Genomic DNA, 19,259 nt, shown 5'->3' on the forward strand with positions numbered 1-19,259 from the left:
GTCTGTTGTGTTTCATTCATCCTGTTTTGTTGATAAAGGGGAAAGCCGAAACGTCCATTTTATCTGTTCTCGTATATTAAATTGAAGCTTATATTAAATTTCAAATTGTTATTTACAGAGCTTCACAAATCCAGTACAGAAGTTCTGAATCTGAATGTTACTCGAAGTTGACGCAATTTTGTGTATCTGTATTCGAGGGCGGAAAGAGTTGTTGAATGTGACAGCCACTGTTTTGTGTTTAGGCCGAAGAATTTTGATAATCTTCGCTTGAAGGTTTCTATATCTGTTGTGGTCACACACGATTCGGGAAGAGCATTCCAGTCTTTGATAGTACGTTGTGCAAATGAATATTTGAAGATGTTTGAGTTTGTCGATTGGGCGAAAACACATTTCAGTACTTAAATCTAACATTGTTATGCCGTTTCTTTAACATAATATGTAGCCATGACTTTTGTATGTTTAAAGGCGCATAACGTCATACGGAATAAGGGCTTATGATTTATTGTATCCTATTAAAACAACTTGAGTGACGTCATTAAGGAAATAATATTTGATAATAATATGTGATAGTAATCAGGGGAAACCCAGCCTTGAATCTTTGATAAAACAATGAAAACATAAGTCCACCGACTCAAATGTGATTAAGTGTACCCCAGTTAGTTCCAGATTTTTAAAGCTCAAGAGTTGTCTTTTAGGATCATAGACACCCAGAACAAGAGTTTACCTCGGTTTCTGTTGAATTACACGTACAGTAACAATTGTTTTACTTCTTTTTGGTTCTTCCCACAAGATCTAACCAACTCATTTACTCAATGGCTACTGTGTGGATAGCTCAAATGATCCCAAGGCTAGTACCATTTGCTTGTGAGTCAAGAGGTTTATCAATGGAAATATCAGGATCCCAAATATCAGACTGCCAGTACAAAAAGGCTCCGTAAAAGGTCAATGAAATGAAAAGTTGGTTATATATTGTCCACCTGGAGTATATATTAGAATTGTGAAGCGCATTGACTATAGTAGAAATTGTAAAACGTACTTTGCATTTATTAACACCGATTTTAAATACCATTCGATACATACGAGTAGTATAAGTCGCTGTTGGCTCTTGTTATTCCATGGGCGAGCTCATGACTTAAGACATCTTGACAGACTAACGGGTAAAAACTTGAACAACCATCGCCAAAGTACATGGTCGAGGTGGAACGACGCCAAAATGCGTTTTGATAGCATGTGTCATAATGCACAACTGACTTAGGAGTAAAAGACAGAGCTTGGATGCCGTATATTTCCTGAGGAATAATTCAAGAAAAAGATGTGAGCGTATATCATCTTAAAGGTAAACTTAATATGTGGCAACTAAATAAACAGGTCGAGGGACGAAAATTTAACTGAAACGCTCGATAAAATTTTTGCGCGCTTCCGGGAGAAAAGCCGACTCTATTTTTTCTTTCTTTTTTTTTTTGAAAAAATGAACAAGGCCAAAATATTGATCTACGAATAACAACTAGGTACAATTCTCAATAAAACACAAACATTAAACAATACAACCAATCAAATCATCATCGATCTTCATTCTCCTCTTTGAGTCCGAGTTTCTGTCAAAGACAGTCTTGATTCTAAACGTTAATTATGCTTCAAGTATCACTGATAAATTTAATTACATTTAGATAATTGCGTCCCTGTAATAGACAGATATTTTCCTTATAATAATTTTTATACGAGCATGATATGTTAATTTCCTTATCATTATCATAATTTCTGAGACATATTTTACGAAAGACTAGTTTTTAAAAGAGCGTGAAACACAAACTGACCTTATGAATGTGAATAAAAAATTAATATAAAAAAGTTGAACAATTTTCTGGGGATCAATTTAAAATAATGTTACGAAAAGCATGAAAGAAGAGCAATAAGAATTGTTAATCAAAAGAAATATTTGAAAAGTACAAAAAGCGATACAAATGAAAATTAATTTAAAGAAATAGGGGGGGGGGGGCGAGATGAAAGATCGACGAATTTGATACTTTTTTATCTTAAAATTTCAAATGAGATGAAGAGAGAATGAGAGATGCAGATAGAGAAAAGATATATATATATATATATATATATATATATATATATATATATATATAGAGAGAGAGAGAGAGAGAGAGAGAGAGAGAGAGAGAGAGAGAGAGAGAGAGAGAAGGGAAAAGAAAAAAATAAGAGAGAGAGAGAGGCAGACAGACAGAGCGAGAGTAGCATCTTCTGATAGTTTTAAACTATCCGACGAAGCGGATATTCGCCCACTATCTCGTGAGTCCAACTGGCAGAAGCTACGTTACAATGCACCATTCAACTAGAGGCTCTGCAGTCACCGGGCCGTTATCACGATTGTAATTGGTCGAAGACGCCATGCCACACTCCACTGATGCTTGGACCGTGGTCTGGTGACTACCACCCAATGCCGCCTCTTACTGGTGCGGACATCCGGAAACTCCTTTTCCAGTTCAAAAGAAATGAAATCTCCATTCCATTTTAATGTAATGAGGCAGCAGAATTGGGACTTTAGAAGGTTTATCCCATCAAAATATTTCACGGAAATTTTCTTCGACCGATTTTTACCTCAAAGCTAGTAAACTCCGAATTACAATTTTCTACGGGGAATTGGAGTGTTTCCATAACTTATGAAAATCAGAGGCAGGGTAATCAAATTACATTGGTTAAAAGCAATTCTTTCAGATAGCAGTCGGTTTATTAAAAATAGATTTGGGTAGGATGTTGCCTCATGAGTTGAACTTGTGAAAGAAATTAGAAAACTTTAGTCGGGCTTTTAAGAGACAAAACACGCTTGTTTGTTTTTGTTTTTTTGTTGTTTTTTTGTGTGGATTTTTTCTAACTTTAAACAGTTTTAGACAACAGATTCTGATTTTTTTTATACGTAAAGAGAGAGCATATATTTTTTAATACTACAATGTGGAGCTTGTTCAAGAACCTGGAAGAAATATTTGAATTTGAGGCTTAGCTGAATGTGAATGATAAATCAAAGAATTCACATCTATTGTACGGGGTACTGGTGGAGTAAAAAAAAACGGTAGAAAGGATCGATTAACAGTATTAATATTTAGTTTTATGTGCAATATAATTGAATGAGGAAAAAATTGTATGCTCGAGAAAATAAGAAAAAGCCAAAGTATGTTTGATTAAATTACATTTTTCGAATCTATACATTTAGAAAAACAAAGTAAATTGGGAAGATTTTGTTACAAGTTACAAGCTCAATACAAGAAATATTTACATTTTTCAGATCTGACCTCCGACTAGATAGGAAGGAAGGGGAGATTCGATGGTTTATAAATATGAACTAGAAATCTTAATTGAGTCACTTTCCAAACTCTGAGAAGATAAATACAAGGGCTGTAGTGAATGAATTTGCTTTTACTTGGGACACCATTCAATATGCTTAAAATGCCTTTGCAGGACATTGGGAGGCTGTATAGCTATCTTAACCAGGCCCCAACATGGAGTGTCGTTATTAGCGATCCCTAAACTATGTATATTGACTGGGGATGTTTGGCGTTTTTCGATGTTTTTACTTCTACCCCATACGATGGCGCAATACTCTGAGCGAATATCCTTAGGAGCGTATGGTTGGCGCCCCAATCGATCCCGATAACTTCCTGTTGCGTTTTTATAATCCTCCGGAAAACAATCTCAGTATGAGTCGGTAGGTAAGGTTGTGACAAGGTAAATAAGATTTGATCTGATTTTACCACATCAAACGTGGGGTCTTAATTTGTTATAGGTGAGATACTTAAACCAAATTATTTTGGGTAATAAAATAACATTCAGAGCTTTTCTTATCTCTTTTTATTATTCCTTTTTATGATGCTACATGCAGTTTCGAACTGCTCATCATCATGACTGATAAACACCGTTTTATAGTATTCGTGCATAATGTTCAAAATAGTCAAGTAGTCAAATAGACTTCTTGATAGGAATTATACTACGGACTTGAAACTGATTGAATAATCAGCATAATATTTGACTTGGATTGGAATTTACTATTAACTTAACAAATAAAGCTGTGAGAATGAATATTAGAATTCTGAATTTTTAGTTCGAATGTCTTGATTTTGTACATCATGTTATTTTTCATCGGTCTTTGACCTCTATCGTCTCTTTTACGATCTACAACACAACGCAAAGAAATATTATTATCATTTATCAAAATGCAAAGTACTCAACCAATATAAACAAAGCCAATATGTAATCATTAACGAACGACGTATTTATGTGTGACTACGCTCTTTATCTTACATACCACATTGTCGAAGCATGATTTAAATTTGATCATATCCACACTGACACGCCCTCAGGAGGGCCATTCCTTGCTCCAGTGAGCAAGGACCCACGTGTTCACTTATCCCAGACTCAAAGAGGAAGCGCCAATGTAAACACCAAACAACATCGTTCCAAGACGAATCGCCGAAAGACACATTCCTTATTTTCATGACTTTCCCTTGTATAGACGAGAGCAGGTTCAAAACAATCATTACCAAACCCGGTAAAACAACGGGGAAAGAAGGTGCTTACCCGATATAGTGATTTATTTGGGCGCCGGGCCAAGAGCCTGGTTGGCGGAGACAATGTCTGACGTCCTTTCAAAAAGAAAACATGGGAAGATAGTTGATATTCTGAAACCAAGCTGACCGACGAAGCAGGTATACAGCTGCAGACCCACATCGCTCCAATTACCTGTACACCTGTACAAAATTACGTTTGCTACTGAATCAATAGGGAATGATCCTAGACGCAGCTCTGCTCCCAGAGCGGAGAGGATTAAATGCTACGAGTTGAGGAACTAAATATGCCATTGCCCTTATTTTGCACGTTTCGAAACGTGCTGGCGTCTTTTTTTTTTAATGCCATCGGCACATGATACGATCTGGTACGATGAACAGCTGGGATCATGAGATGCACAGAGAGAGTGAGTATGATTGAAAGACACAGAGAGAGAGAGAGAGAGAGAGAGAGAGAGAGAGAGAGAGAGAGAGGAAGGAGGACGATAGAGAAAGGGGCGGGGATAGATAGAAAGAGAAAATTATTACTTTATAAAGACGGGAAGTGATGTCTCCAAAATAGAACGCATCGTTGGCCACACCAAAAGCTTCATTAATAGGATCGCTGAATCCCCCATCACAGTTGAAAGATATTGGAGTTGTTTTACTGGTTGACGTTGAATGTCCGTTGTCAATCACAATGATATTATCGTTACTCATGGTGCATGTATTGCCACTTTTCTGAACATTCAGGCATATACCATTTGTGTTGTACTCTACCATACCTGTCTTTGGATTCCCTCCAACACCAGGAACCGAAGGATTGCACCCTGATGACATAAAAGCAAATTTAACTATTTTTAAAACAAACGTTAAGACGATGAGCCATTTTCCATCTAAAAAGACTATGATGTGTTAATCTGTCTCGTCATATGCTGTCAATAACATTAATTTGGTAGAATGTTGACGATTATGTTCGCATAATTATAAAACTGAAGAAACTTTTAAATCCTGTTTTGTGAATTTTTAGCAATTTCATCGCCGCATTCGTGCATAGTCGCGAACTTGCCCGAAAGCTTTTTCACAACGCAAAGCTCTGCGGTTTCGGTCTCTTGACGACAACGGGTACATTTTGGACCGGTGGAAAGTCCCCTCTGATGAAGGGACGATGCCGTAAGGCAGGTTTGATTCGCCGCCACCCAGTGTCTCCTCTTGCTGGTACAGAAGCCTGGCAACTTTTCTCCCAGTTTCGAGGAGTCTATGTCCCCGCCCCCTCGAGGGATTGAATTCGTCCAAACCGACTTCTATATCGTGTGCACAGCCCTGTCTAAAGTCTGGGAAGCTAAGTACAAGGGTTGCCGGGACTTATTTCGGTTCAAAACAGAGGCACCGTCCATTATGAGGTTGAGAAGGGTATCCTCATTCCCTCACTCGATCTTATTAAGCCAGCCAGTTGTAATCGTCTCACTTCGGACATCGGAGGTCTGGATTGCTGCCATTATTTGACCCCATTTTTTTGGCGCTGTTGCCAGCGTTCCCGACACTATATGCGTGGACTTGCAAAGTCACATCTTGAGCTTTTATATAACGCAATATCCACGAAACGTGCTCAAAGTGCTTTACAAATGGTCACTGAGCAGCGCAACACGTAACATAGGGAACGAGATATGACGCCTGTTAGGCGATATTACAGTTTTTTCCGACAGAGACAACGCTGTCAAAAGTGAGTAAAAAGGACTCAACTATGCGCCGAGCGAGGCTCGAACCCAGGACCTTCCAATCCGAAAGCGATTGTCATACCACTAAACCACATAGCCACACTTCATCTTCTCAATGTTCTTGCTCCTAACCCACACCAGAGCGCTATACTTCACGGTGGAATAGCATTGTGCCAGGGCAGAAGTCCCCATAAGTGTTTCGATTAGCACCCCGAGTTGTTCCCGCCAGCTTCCTGAGAAGACTTGCGATTCTCTGTCTTCCGGGCAACACCTTCGAGGTAGACCCAATAGGTAAGACTGCGGTCCAGCCAGCGTAACCCCCAGGTACTTCGCATTAGGTTCATACGGATGTGCCGGCCACTACATAGTTGGAAAGCTGTAGTAACTGTTTGTGAAGTATTCTTCTTCAGGTATCACGTGTCAAATTCGGTTTTGAGTCCAGTAACAGCCTCACTAAATACGCTCTCGAGACTTTGAGTAACGAGTGCTCAGTCGTACGCGTATCCCAGCCTCATGGAGGAAGTGTTCGGCATGTCGCTAATGTAGACATTAAACAACATTGGGACAAAGGTGTAATTCCGGTTGACCGTCAATGGACCATCCAGAATGTCGAATACGCGGGTCAATAAACGACCCGAGCAGATATATGACGGAATGGAGATCCAACCCGGTGCCCGAATGGCTTTGGCTTTCTCTGGCTCCACACTGATGTCTTATCATGTTCACATCTTAATAGCGAAGCGGTCGACCGACTAGCCAAATACCACCGCGTTGGTGTCGTTAATGTCGCTGGTACACACGGCAGGTAAGCGAGCGTCCCAATTCAACTCCAACTGGAAAATGCGATATCGGGGTCAGTGACTAGAGGCATATATATATATATATATATATATATATATATATATATATATATATATATATATATATATATATATATATATAAAATATATTGTCCCTCAGTATCAAAAGCCGGAGTTTATTGCCAAAAAACGAGCTTTTATCAAAGCTACTGGTCGTCCATATCATTGACATTCTCCTACTACAGGAGACCCATCTTTTTTAAATTTCGAAATCATCCCTGGCTATACGGTGATCCAACGAGAGCTTCAAAGGAGGTATTAGCGTTTATGCTAAACAGCCTTCAAAGGTAAGGGCCACCGAGAGTGTTACGGACAGCAACGGGGTGAATAGAATTTCCTTTGAGACGGATGGGTGTATTTGCACAACATATAAACCGCCAAGAGCGATTTGGACTACACCACCAGTCCCGGTGGTTAGCCATCCTTCCATCTGTCTAGGAGACTTCAATAGCCACCACGACGAGTATGGCTGCCGGGACTGCAACGAGGCAGGTAGCCAAATCTCAACATGGATGGACTAGACGATCTGCACCTAGTGTATGATCTTACAGCCAAGCGTACATTCAGGGGCATCCGCCATAAGAAGGAGCTTACTCCTGACCTCACCTTCATGACGAAGTGAGCGAACAAAGAACCGTTGTAGGTTAAGCGGACAGTCCTCGATTATTTCCCGCATAGCAAACACAGGCCAGTACTTGTCACAACTGCACTGATAATCCCCAATGGTGCAGTCTCTCGCACTCTGCAGATGGATTTTCAGGAAGACTATAAGGGAGGAATTTACTTCCTTTATCAAGGAGGTCTGCCTTGCTTTCCTCCCAAGTCCGAGAACATAACCAAATTTAACAGGTCCAGAAAAAGAACATAGCTTTTAGACGAATTCGTGGGGACGGGACGTAGATACGGGGAGTAAGGCTGCCAGGCTTCTGTGCCAGCAAGAGTAAACAGTAGCGACAAATTGACTGAGGTCGAAAACCTGCAAACGACAGCGACGCTTCACCAGTGTGTACTTTCCAACTCTCCCAAGTGTACACGTTATAGAAAAGAACCTGAAACCGCAGATGTTCTGGACGAGCGTTGTGTAGTCACAAGGCTACCGACGAGGAACGCGACTGTACAAATTTGAGTAAATAATCGTAACATTATAGTGTGAGACCATAAGAAGCTGCTGGCCTTTTGAAAATTTCTTTTGGGTTGAACTTTGCTAAAATGAGATTTTTTTTTTCATTTTAGCCACCGCGATGTATAACGATTTCATTAGTTTGTTTATCAATGTATTTTAAAGCATGATACCTACTTGATGATTTCCCATTGTTGGAATATTTCTAGATATTTCATTAAACATCTCGATTTCATCATTTCAGTATTCAGATTGTCTTCACAGGACATGTTCATCTATAATTATCTCAAATGTGTTCTCGAGTTAGATATCGTTAAATGTCGGTGGAACGGGATGACTAAGGCCCGTTGGCGGGGGGGGGGGGGGAACTAAGACCATCCCCCAAATTTGCCCCTCAGGTTGGAAGAAGAACAAGAACAATAAGATGAAGAAGAAGAAAGAAAGAAGAAGAAGATGAATAAAGTAAAATTATTAGAGGAAAAGTGAATTGTGTAAAAGGTGAGGAAGAAAGAAAAGGAACAGGAGGAGGGGCAGAAAAAGAGGAAGATTAAACAGAAAGAAGGCTCGGTTTTTGAAAAGGAAAAGGTGTTATAAGAGGAGACAGGAGAAAAACAGTAGTAGGAGACAGGTGAAAGGGCAAACGTGGGGATAGAATAGGGAGAGGTGAACAAATGGGAAGAAAAGCAGCGACAATAATAATTTTTAAAATTCAATATCTCACCAACACCCGCTGTTGTACATTCAGCTTTCGCGGACCTTCTCTCGAGTTGTCTCTTTCGTAGGAAATTATTTTCTTTACGTTCCGGAACAGTGGCATTATCGATCTGGAAAACAAACACCGATAAGAATTACTTAAATAATCTTTTGCAAATATTTCAGATATAACTCCCAATCAGTGTCTTAAAACGATCCACACAGTTCAGTGTCTCGACTTCAGACCTTCGTAGTTTCTACTCAAAGATACCATAGTACCCTGACTTGAATCATTTTTTTTTTTGCAACAGAATTGAGAGAATTAGTAGGTTTGGTATTAATATCATATATGACATCTTTTCTTTCCAGACATACTGACTTCACCGATGCGATGACAAAACATCAGTGTTGTACTGTCCGTTGGTGATTTCTTGGGCGGCTTTGAACTACCAAATGACTAGTGATTAAAGGCATGGATAGAACATGGTAGACTGCAAGAATAAAGATAATATGCCGCCTGAGGCCATCAATACTAAAAAATTCAAATTGGTCATATAAAAGGCCTCAATAGGCATTATGACAATAATAATTCTAATAATAAGAATAATAATAATAATAATAATAATAATAATAATAATAATAATAATAACAATAATAATAATAATAATAATAATAATAATAATAATAATAATAATAATAATAATAATAATAATAATAATAAAATAAATAAATAAATAAATAGATAAATAAATAAATAAATGATAACAACAATAACAACAACAATAATAATAATAAGCGTTGCTCTAAGCGTTGCAGTATTTTGCCATTCTCGTTGATCTTTACAATTGTAGTTGCCATTCTTGACGGATACGCTTCAGTCGGTTTCCCTCAGGTATGAAGCTCCTCCAGATGGTTCAACGTTTTATCCAGCACCTGCCGGCCAACATCTGAGTGATAGGGCCCTCCTGGTTGCACGAACTCTTCAGGGGCTTAGGTCAGGCTAGCGGAGATAGGGGACGACTCACTTTTGTTGACAGTTGTATATTTGTCCACTACCTCTCACTTCTTCCCAATTTACATGCCATAGGAAAACAATTGTGCAGACAAAATACAGAGCAAAACAAACATAAAGCGCAAATTGATGAATATTTAATTGATGATTTTTAATCTAGTCAATAGTTAAACTCTTAGTTTATCTCTGACCTTGTTAAAGCTGAACATAATGTCCTGGCTGCAGGCGTCAATGTAGTATGTTGGGTTCCTTACATCTCCTTCCCCCACAAAAAAGAATTCAACAACGTATATCAGGGACGCTTGCTTTGTGTTTGGGTCAATGTACACAAAACGATTGCCGTCTTTATCATCAATGCGGCTACAAAGTACAAAGAAAAGAAACGGCATTCATGTAGAAACAGTAAGATAGGATGGATCCCTAACTGATGATACAGAACAAGTTGACCGAGTTCGTCTGTCATTTCTATTGTTTAATATGTGGTAAATAGAAGAAACAGAAACAGAAAACAACCAACATTTCGTCTACACAACCGTTTCGATGCTAACAACAAACAGCGACAACACGGATGAACATGATTGTTTTCCTATTAAACAATATTACAAGCTCTATTAAATCTATAAAGCAGTCTTAAAACTACAGGACTAGGTATAGATAGTATGCAGATGACGTCACTCAGGCCTTTGTTATTGTTTTTGCCATCCGCGTTTGTGAGTTGTTCTCACTAAACTGTATTAACCAGATTATAAAAGTTCATGGTTACACAGAGTTTGTGTGTTGGTCCGTTATACTTCCGGGTGGCAATGTTGTGAACTCCTTGGCCAAGCGCATTCTATCTATACAAAAACTTATAGAAATTTAAACGTATCTATATGTTTTCAGATGCTTTAACAACATTAAAGAAGCGTTCTGTCGACATTTGATGCCAACCAAACAAAATGAATACATTTGAAAATTTTGAATTTGCTGGCATGTAATAGCAAAAACCAAATAAATAGATAGCTGTCTATTGATAGAAATTTCTCTTTGCAAGTTATTTTTGTTGTAATAAAGTTCATATTGCCCCAGCTATTAAAATCATAAAACGTAAACGTATTAAGGGAAAGTGTAGATCAAACTATGTGTAAAGTATTTTCTGGTCTCCAGTAATAAAGAAGTATAAACACGTATCAAACCTGTCATCTGTGCTAAAGCCTTCATTGGTGATGGCAATATCGATCATCTTTTCGATATCTTGCATGCAAGCATTGACATCAGGAATATCCAGGAAGATTCGCAAAGCCACCTCGCCGAACAACTGACCGGTAGGCGTGCCATTCTGTCTTAATTCTGCCTCCACCGTGGGCCCAAGAACCTCAAGTCCTCGGTACTTTTGAAACAGTCTTACTCGTTTAACTCCTTTGCCAGTAGGAATAGCAATTCCTGTTTTAGGCCTACGGGGTGGATTGAACAAATATAAAGCAAAGGTTGTTAGTTGTTTTATATCTATGAAATGAATGAACTTAATGACATTTAGCTCATTGATATTGTTTTAGACCGTCATATGGGTGATACAGTCTATCTTACTTAATGTTATAGACTATAAATGTTTAAGGTTTCACACAGTTTTGTGTGTTGGTAGGCTTGATCTGGCAATCAGAACCGATGAGCATTTTATTTAAACGCAAAATCATCCATTGATGATAGGAGTTTGAATAAAATACCCAGCTGCTCTGCCAATCAAAACAATTGTAATCAACACACAAACCTATGTGTAACTGTAAACGTTTGAAAGATAAGATTTGGTGAGAACCGAAATAATTTAAAAGCCGCTTATCTGAACTAATCTTTTTGGAACATGTGAATACGAAACTAACTTGCGTTTTTTAAAAATAAAAAATGTTATTCTAGAAGACGAACTCTATAAAAATGTCAAATCATCTAGAAAGATCTATTTTGAGAATTTTTTCCAGTAATTTTAATACTGAGATCAACACTTCCAAACCAGATGAAACAAGATCTAAATCGATAATCAAAAGACACAATCGGCGGTGAAACCGATGGTGAGCCATTTAGGACCAATCTAAAACTAGACATTAGAGAACAGGTCAGGAGTGTGAAAAATTGAACAAATACCGCCTAAGCATTTGAATTTATTCCTCAGTGATTTTATTGGTCAAAGTTGTAAAAGCTATTAATTCAGAGTATGGACCATCCAGACTGGATTGTATAAAAGAGGAGTATCTAAAAGAGAAAATACTCCCGAATCAATCACGATTGCAAAGAACTTATTCAAATCAAGAAGAGCGTCAAAAGCAAAAAGATGCATCTAGGAAAGAAAGGACATATATATATATATATATATATATATATATATATATATATATATATATATGTGTGTGTGTGTGTGTGTGTGTGTGTATGTGTGTGTATTATGAACCTTTTAGATGTTTCCCCACTGCCGTCTTCAGCCAAACTGTGTCTCTTTAGTTCAATGTGCTTTTCAATTCTAATGTTTTATTTTTGTAATCTCATGTTTACCGAAAAGGACCTTAATGAAATTGAAAATATAATTGTGAACAAAGTTAGAAATTGGTTACATTTGAATAACTCGAGTACAAGGTCATTCGTGTTTTGTCCAAGATCAAAAGGTGGTCTCGGGTTACCAAAACCTAAAATAATTTATTATGCAAAACACTTATCCTTTGCCCTGTCCATCCTCAATTGTGACGATGACAGTGTGAAGATATCAGCCACAAACAGCCTGGACCTTCATCTAACGAAAAGAAAAATTCTACGCGCCTCATTAGAGGAAAAAGAAGAAAACACTTTTGCGGATTTTTGTCACAACGCAAACGCTTCCAAAATAACACAAAAGTTAATTGGCCAAAGTCATTTTGGGTGGATCTTTTTGAAAAGTGTATCCGCCAAAATATTTCCTTAATAAAAGATGAAGATTATGTGATGTCTGTACAGGCTGATAGTGACGTCAGTTGTTCTTTTAAGTCCCCAAAATGTTTTCAAAACTTCCGTGAAAGTGTGAGACTGAATGAACTGGTGTCTCAAGGAAGAATTGTTAGAGAAGCCACTGGGGTAAACCACGCTCTCTCCTCCAGTTTCATATTCAATCATAAGTTCCCTGACGAAATTAGAACGTTTGCTATAATATGCCGCTTGCAGCTTCTCGAGTGCGACAGTCTACTTCATACATATTACCCATTGTCATACTCCAAAGGCTGCAAGATCTGTAATCATGCGTCAGATACGGTATCTCACCTTGTAAATGGATGTACGAAATTCAAATTAATATATCAAAAACGACACAATAGAATTGTTGACATTATTTTTGACAAAATACCTAAAAACGACACTACTCACATTTCCAAAGACACATTCATCAGACCAAGTTTTTTCGACAGTGACAAATCCTCATTTAATACTAACAGTAATCGACCGGACATTTTAAAAATCAACAAAGAAATGAAAACAGCCCAAATTGTTGAAATTTCAGTCCCATTTGATGCTCATATTAACAAGTCATTCCAAACTAAATTTGAAAAGAACTTTCCTTTATGCATGGAAATAAATGCTCTTGGATATAAATCCGAGGTTATCGTTCTTTCTGTAGGTAGCCTCGGCTATGTCCATTGTAGATTTGTGAATGGCTTAAAGATTCTGGGCATTAAAAGCAAAGAAGCAAAAGTCCTTTCAAAATATATAAGCAACAGTGCCATCAATGGCTCTTACAAAGTTTGGAGACAAAGATGTAAAATTCATCATAATTAGTAGTAGCACTACATATTTATTAATATAGATATTTGTCTATTTATAAATCCCTCTATCTATATGTATCCATCTATTTGTCAAATGGTCCAAATATATCAATTTGTATATCATTGTAATAATCGATTAAAATTTTTATTACTGTTTATTATTATTATTATTATTATTATTATTATTATTATTATTATTATTATTATTATTATTATTATTATTATTATTATTATTATTATTATTATTATTGTTATTATTATTATTATTATTATTATTATTATTATTATTATTATTATTATTATTATTATTATTATTATTATTATTATTATTATTATCATCATCATTATTATTATTATCATCATTATCATTATCATTATTATTATTATTGTTATTATTATTATTATTATTATTATTATTATTATTATTATTATTATTATTGTCATTATTATCATCATCGTAATTATTAGCACTGTTGTTATCATCACCACATTTATCAACATTATTATTATTATTATTATTATTATTATTATTATTATTATTATTATTATTATTATTATTATAGTGATAGGGATTATTGTTATTATTATTGCTATTATTATTATTGTTGTTGTTATTATTATTAATATCATTGCTACCGTTGTTACTCTCATCATCGTCGTCTCCATCACCGCCATAGCCACCACTATTATTGTCATCATCTTCGACATCATCATCGCCATTGTCATCATCATCATCGTCATAATCATCGTCTTCATCATCATCACCATCATCATCATCATCATCATCATCATCATCATCATCATCATCATCATCATCTTCATCATCGTCATCATCGTCATCATCATCATCATCATCGTCATCAACACTAATATCATTATTACCTCTGGGACATTCTGTGGCAGAGTCTGAAACTTCACTGTTCAAATTAATACTCCAGCTCTATACATTGTACACTATTTTAGGAAATGGTATTATGTCAATGAATATGTTACCCTTGTTACATTATTATGTATATTTCCTGAAATAAACAATTTTGGTATGTAGTATGTATGTATGTATATTGTTTACGGTATCTGTCGGGGGGGGGGGGAATGGGGAGGGGGTCGTGCGACGATAAATAGGACTTTCCGTGTGGGTAAAGCTTTATGATAAGTTTTATGGTTACAAAGCAAACGCTTCTATAATTATCACTACAGGAAAATTGAATTCATTGCAAAATAAAGCGTTAACAGCCAAATGAGTTATGAAATGTTTAGGAATGGAATAAAGGTATGCTTTCATGCTTAATGATTTATTCAATTTAAAATTAGATTTTAAAATTGTGTATTACAACTCACTCGCAAGCTCGTTGTGTTAAGTGGCGCGATATAAATAAATTATCAAAATCCAAAGTGGTGAAAGAATCCTATAGTACGTGTTAGTGATGATAAAAATTATCATAATAAAGAAGATGATCATAAAGATCACAGTAATGGTGAATATGAGGATAAGGAGGTAAAAAGAATGAAAAATTCAAGAACATGGAGAAATAAAAGAAACGGAGAAAGATAATTAAAATCCATGACCAAAATACCTGGCAAACAGAAATTTACATTTATACTTCACCACAAGTGGCTAATTTAGGAATATTCTTTTCTAATTTTTTTATCACACAGTAGTTCATATCATTTTTTTTCATTACTATCGATGTGACATGCACGATCCAGTTTTATTTGTGTTAAATATTTTCAATAAATTTTAGTTTACAAAAGTAGCGTTCTTTATTTAAAGGGAAAGTTTAACATTGTATTATAAGGTTCGATCCACAGCCGAGGCCGGCTGATTTTTTGAGATCCTCTTGGTTTTTTTTCTGTCTTGCTTTGAGGCACTGATTCATACACATTTTTCAGACCTTTATTTTTACTCACCTTAAGTTGTTTAATAAACCCTCTACACCAAAGACTCTACTGGCCAAGTCTGCTATGTCACGAACGGCAGAATTGGCGGACTGACGCAATTCGAGCAATTCGCTACCGCTTGCCACCGATACCATCATCACTGTAGAAAATTATCAAATTGCACAGATTTATAATTCCCTCTTTATCTTTATAATATATTATATCCTTAGTAGCTGATGCCATTGAGTATTTAGATTGCACATTACTACAGATTACCAAGCTTATTGGGCTTCACAATATTTCTTTAATCTCCCCCAACAGGTCACAGGTATCCCTTTTGTATTAGCACTTTTACCATAAAAGCTCTCCTGTCTTTAACCAGATGTCGTTCACATCTGACTCGAGTGGAATAACATGCGTAAATTGCCTCATCCTAGGGCAAAAAGACATTGGCAGACTTTTTAGAATTGTTACCACCCGTTCATTAACAAGCCAAACAGCAGTTGATTGTGTGCCGTGACTGCACCCGTTGCCGTTGAACGATATATAATGGTGATGATGATAATGATGATGAAGATGATGATGATGATGACGATGATGATTATGTAGATGATGAGGATGGTGATGATGATGATGATGATACAAATAATAATGATGATAATAATAATAATGATGATGATGATGATAATAATAATAATAATAATAATAATAATAATAAATAATGAAATAATAATAATAATAATAATAATAATAATAATAATAATAATAATAATAATAATAATAATAATAATAATAATAATAATAATAATAATAATAATAATAATAATAATAATAATAACCTTTATACGATGCATTTATCAATGCCATATAGTTATCAATATCATACAAGGTTTATATTTATGTATATATTATTCCCAGATAAAGAATGTTGATAGCTCAAAAACCAAGAGATATACTTTTATACAGTTCTTTTATTCAGTTACTACATTTAGTTCTTTACCATCCTTATAAAACACTTTCTAGTCGTAATCTTGGCGTAACATGTGACAAAAATTAATGTCCTTGCTTAAAGGCTCCATACACGCCCGGATATGATTCTGGTTCAGACCCCGATCAGGCAAACCGGGGTGAAAACGCAATGTGTGTGGCCAATTACCTGGCCGATAAACCTAGGTACGGTCGATCGCTCTCAAAGCCCGCTTTGCTTAATATTTTTCGAGACGATCGGCGATCGGGGGCGTGGCAGTATAAAAAATTGGACAATTTTTTTCGGATTTTCGCTGTTTTGACGTCAGATTCGTGATCAGCGTCGAATTTACAATAGGTTTGATACCAAGAACTATGTTTTTACTCCAAAAATTGATGAAATTAGAAATAAAATTTAATTAATATTGAGGTTATGTGGCCGACAGAACAGTGCTACTCCCTGTTTTGTGGTATGACTCTCGCTTCCAGATTGGAAGGTTCAGGTTTCGAGACCCGCTCTGCGTGGCGCAGAGTTGAGTCCTTGGAAAATGCTCTTTACTCACATTTTCTCACCGTACTCAGGTGTAAAATGAGTACATGGCCGTTCGTTGAATTTGTTAGGAAAAAATGTCACATCGCCTGACAGGCGTCATGTCTCGTCTTTCAAGTTTAATATTGCTGTTGCCTTGGGACCCCTTGTAAAGCGCTTTGAGCACGTGGATATTGCGCCAAATAAATGCTGTGTTATAATTTTTTTTAAATAATATTTTTATAAATGTTTCGCCAGGAAGAGGTAGATGGCAAAAGTTTCGTTCTTGATCATCGTAAAATTTATAAAGGATTTCATACAAAATAAAAAATAGTTTTCATAATTTTCAATGTAATGATATAATAATATTCCAGTTCTTTTTTTTTTTTTTCCTCCTCACCCGTTGACGCGACATGACGGTCGACCTTGACACAGACATTTGGGATTGACAGATGCCAAAAAGCCTTGACTACGTGATGACAGGGTGGGCATTGTAACCCTGAATTATAATCTACAAACAACGCGCCCCCCCCCCCCCCAAAAAAAAAAGAGCTGTGTGCGTGTGTGTGGTGGCGGTGGTGGTTGGGGGGGGGGGGGCGGTGCGAATGCGAGTAGTCCCGAGGAGTACCCGTTTAACCTGCCACGGGAACACTGTCGATTTGTTTTATAAATAATAATAATAATAATAATAATAATAATAATAATAATAATAATAATAATAATAATAATAATAATAATAATAATAATAATAATAATAATAATAATAATAATAATAATAATGATAATAGTAATAATAATGACGATAAATAACAAATCTTTATTGTCCACAAAATGGAAAAATTTCCGTGGTCTACGTTGCTTTTAAACTTAAATCGGATTGCAAATGTATGGATGTTATGCGTATTGGAAAAATACTCACGACATCTCCATCGGGGTATAACATATTAACAGACAAAACTGCAAACGCGAACGTTCATTGTCTGATTGATATAACTTAGTGATAAGTTAATTATAAAATGCTGTCTAAAAGCAATAACAACGGGTTGACTAACGTCAAATTCATTCCTTCTATTGATGCTCTGTGTTAAATTAAAATACTCACAAAGTCCGCCAGCCAGAAATATCACTCCAGCCCAAAGATCTACATGGAACCTTGAACGTTATAGTCTGATATATTTTAATGAGAACTAATCATAAAAATGAGTGTCTAAAAACAATAACAATGAGATGAGTGACGTCAATTTGGTTCCTTCTATAAATATCCAAGAACTTTACTCACTCCATCCGCTCTCTCCTCCTTCAATACATATGAATCTATTCTCTCATCACTTTTTTGTGCGGCTATGGATGTGATCTTGTGAAATGACACTCGCCTTTGGATCGGATGGTACTGGATTCGAGTCCCGCTCTGAGTGGCGCATAATTGAGTCCTTGGAAAAGGCTCTTTACTCGCATTCTCTCACCTTGTTCACTGTTAAAATGCGTACCTCGCTGTTTACAGCGTCGTCTCTGTCGGGAAACAATTGCAATATCGCTTAACAGTCATGTCTCGTCTAACATGTTTTTATGTTGGCCAAAGACCCTTATAAAGCGATTTGAGCACCTTTATTGAATATAGCGGTATATATAGCGCAAGTAAATTTTTCTCTCTTTCTCTTTCTCTCTCTCCCCCCCCCCCCTCTCTCTCTCTCTCTCTCTCTCTCTCTCTCTCTCTCTCTCTCTCGACATGTTAGATTATTATAGCTATTGCTACATATGATGCGAATATCTTGGACGGTTATTGATGCTATGAGTTTAGGTAAAATGCTCACAACATCCACCAGTCGGAAATAACGTACCGTCACACAAAACTACGAGTAACCTTGAACGTTAAAAGTCTGATTGATATAATTTAGTGAGAACTAATTACCAAAATGACTGCCTTAATACAATAACAAAGAGTGGAATGATGTCAATTTCGTTCCTTCAACAATTCCTTTAATTGATATAATTTAGTGAGAAGTAATCACTATTGTGCGCAAGACGAAAGATAGAATAACAGACAGTAACTGGGATCGTAGCCTCACTATTAATTAAAATTTATTTCTAATTTCACCAATTTTTGGAGTAAACACACAGTTCTTAGTATCAAACCTATTGTAAATTTGACGCTGATCACGAATCCGACGTGAAAACAGCGAAAATCCGAAA

At 36.4% G+C, this 19,259-nt stretch overlaps 1 protein-coding gene and 1 long non-coding RNA gene across 2 annotated transcripts in view; one reads left to right on the plus strand and one right to left on the minus strand.

Moving 5' to 3' along the window:
- LOC144965407 (uncharacterized) overlaps positions 1–19,259 on the plus strand; it is a 46,201-nt gene that overhangs the window by 20,138 nt on the left and 6,804 nt on the right. The window lies entirely within an intron of this gene.
- LOC144965401 (virulence metalloprotease-like) overlaps positions 1–19,259 on the minus strand; it is a 34,689-nt gene that overhangs the window by 11,495 nt on the left and 3,935 nt on the right. The window contains exons 3-8 of the mRNA XM_078900716.1: positions 15,605–15,734; positions 11,120–11,377; positions 10,136–10,304; positions 8,961–9,063; positions 5,091–5,371; positions 1,081–1,289 (exon numbers count right to left, since the gene is read on the minus strand). Coding sequence (XP_078756842.1) covers positions 1,081–1,289; positions 5,091–5,371; positions 8,961–9,063; positions 10,136–10,304; positions 11,120–11,377; positions 15,605–15,734 — 1,150 coding nt within the window. The remainder of the gene's footprint in view (positions 1–1,080; positions 1,290–5,090; positions 5,372–8,960; positions 9,064–10,135; positions 10,305–11,119; positions 11,378–15,604; positions 15,735–19,259) is intronic.

The sequence above is a fragment of the Berghia stephanieae genome, chromosome 1 (genome assembly GCF_034508935.2).
Source record: "Berghia stephanieae isolate SIO BIC M18660-M18661 chromosome 1, UCSD_Bste_1.3, whole genome shotgun sequence".
Lineage (NCBI taxonomy): Eukaryota > Metazoa > Mollusca > Gastropoda > Nudibranchia > Aeolidiidae > Berghia > Berghia stephanieae.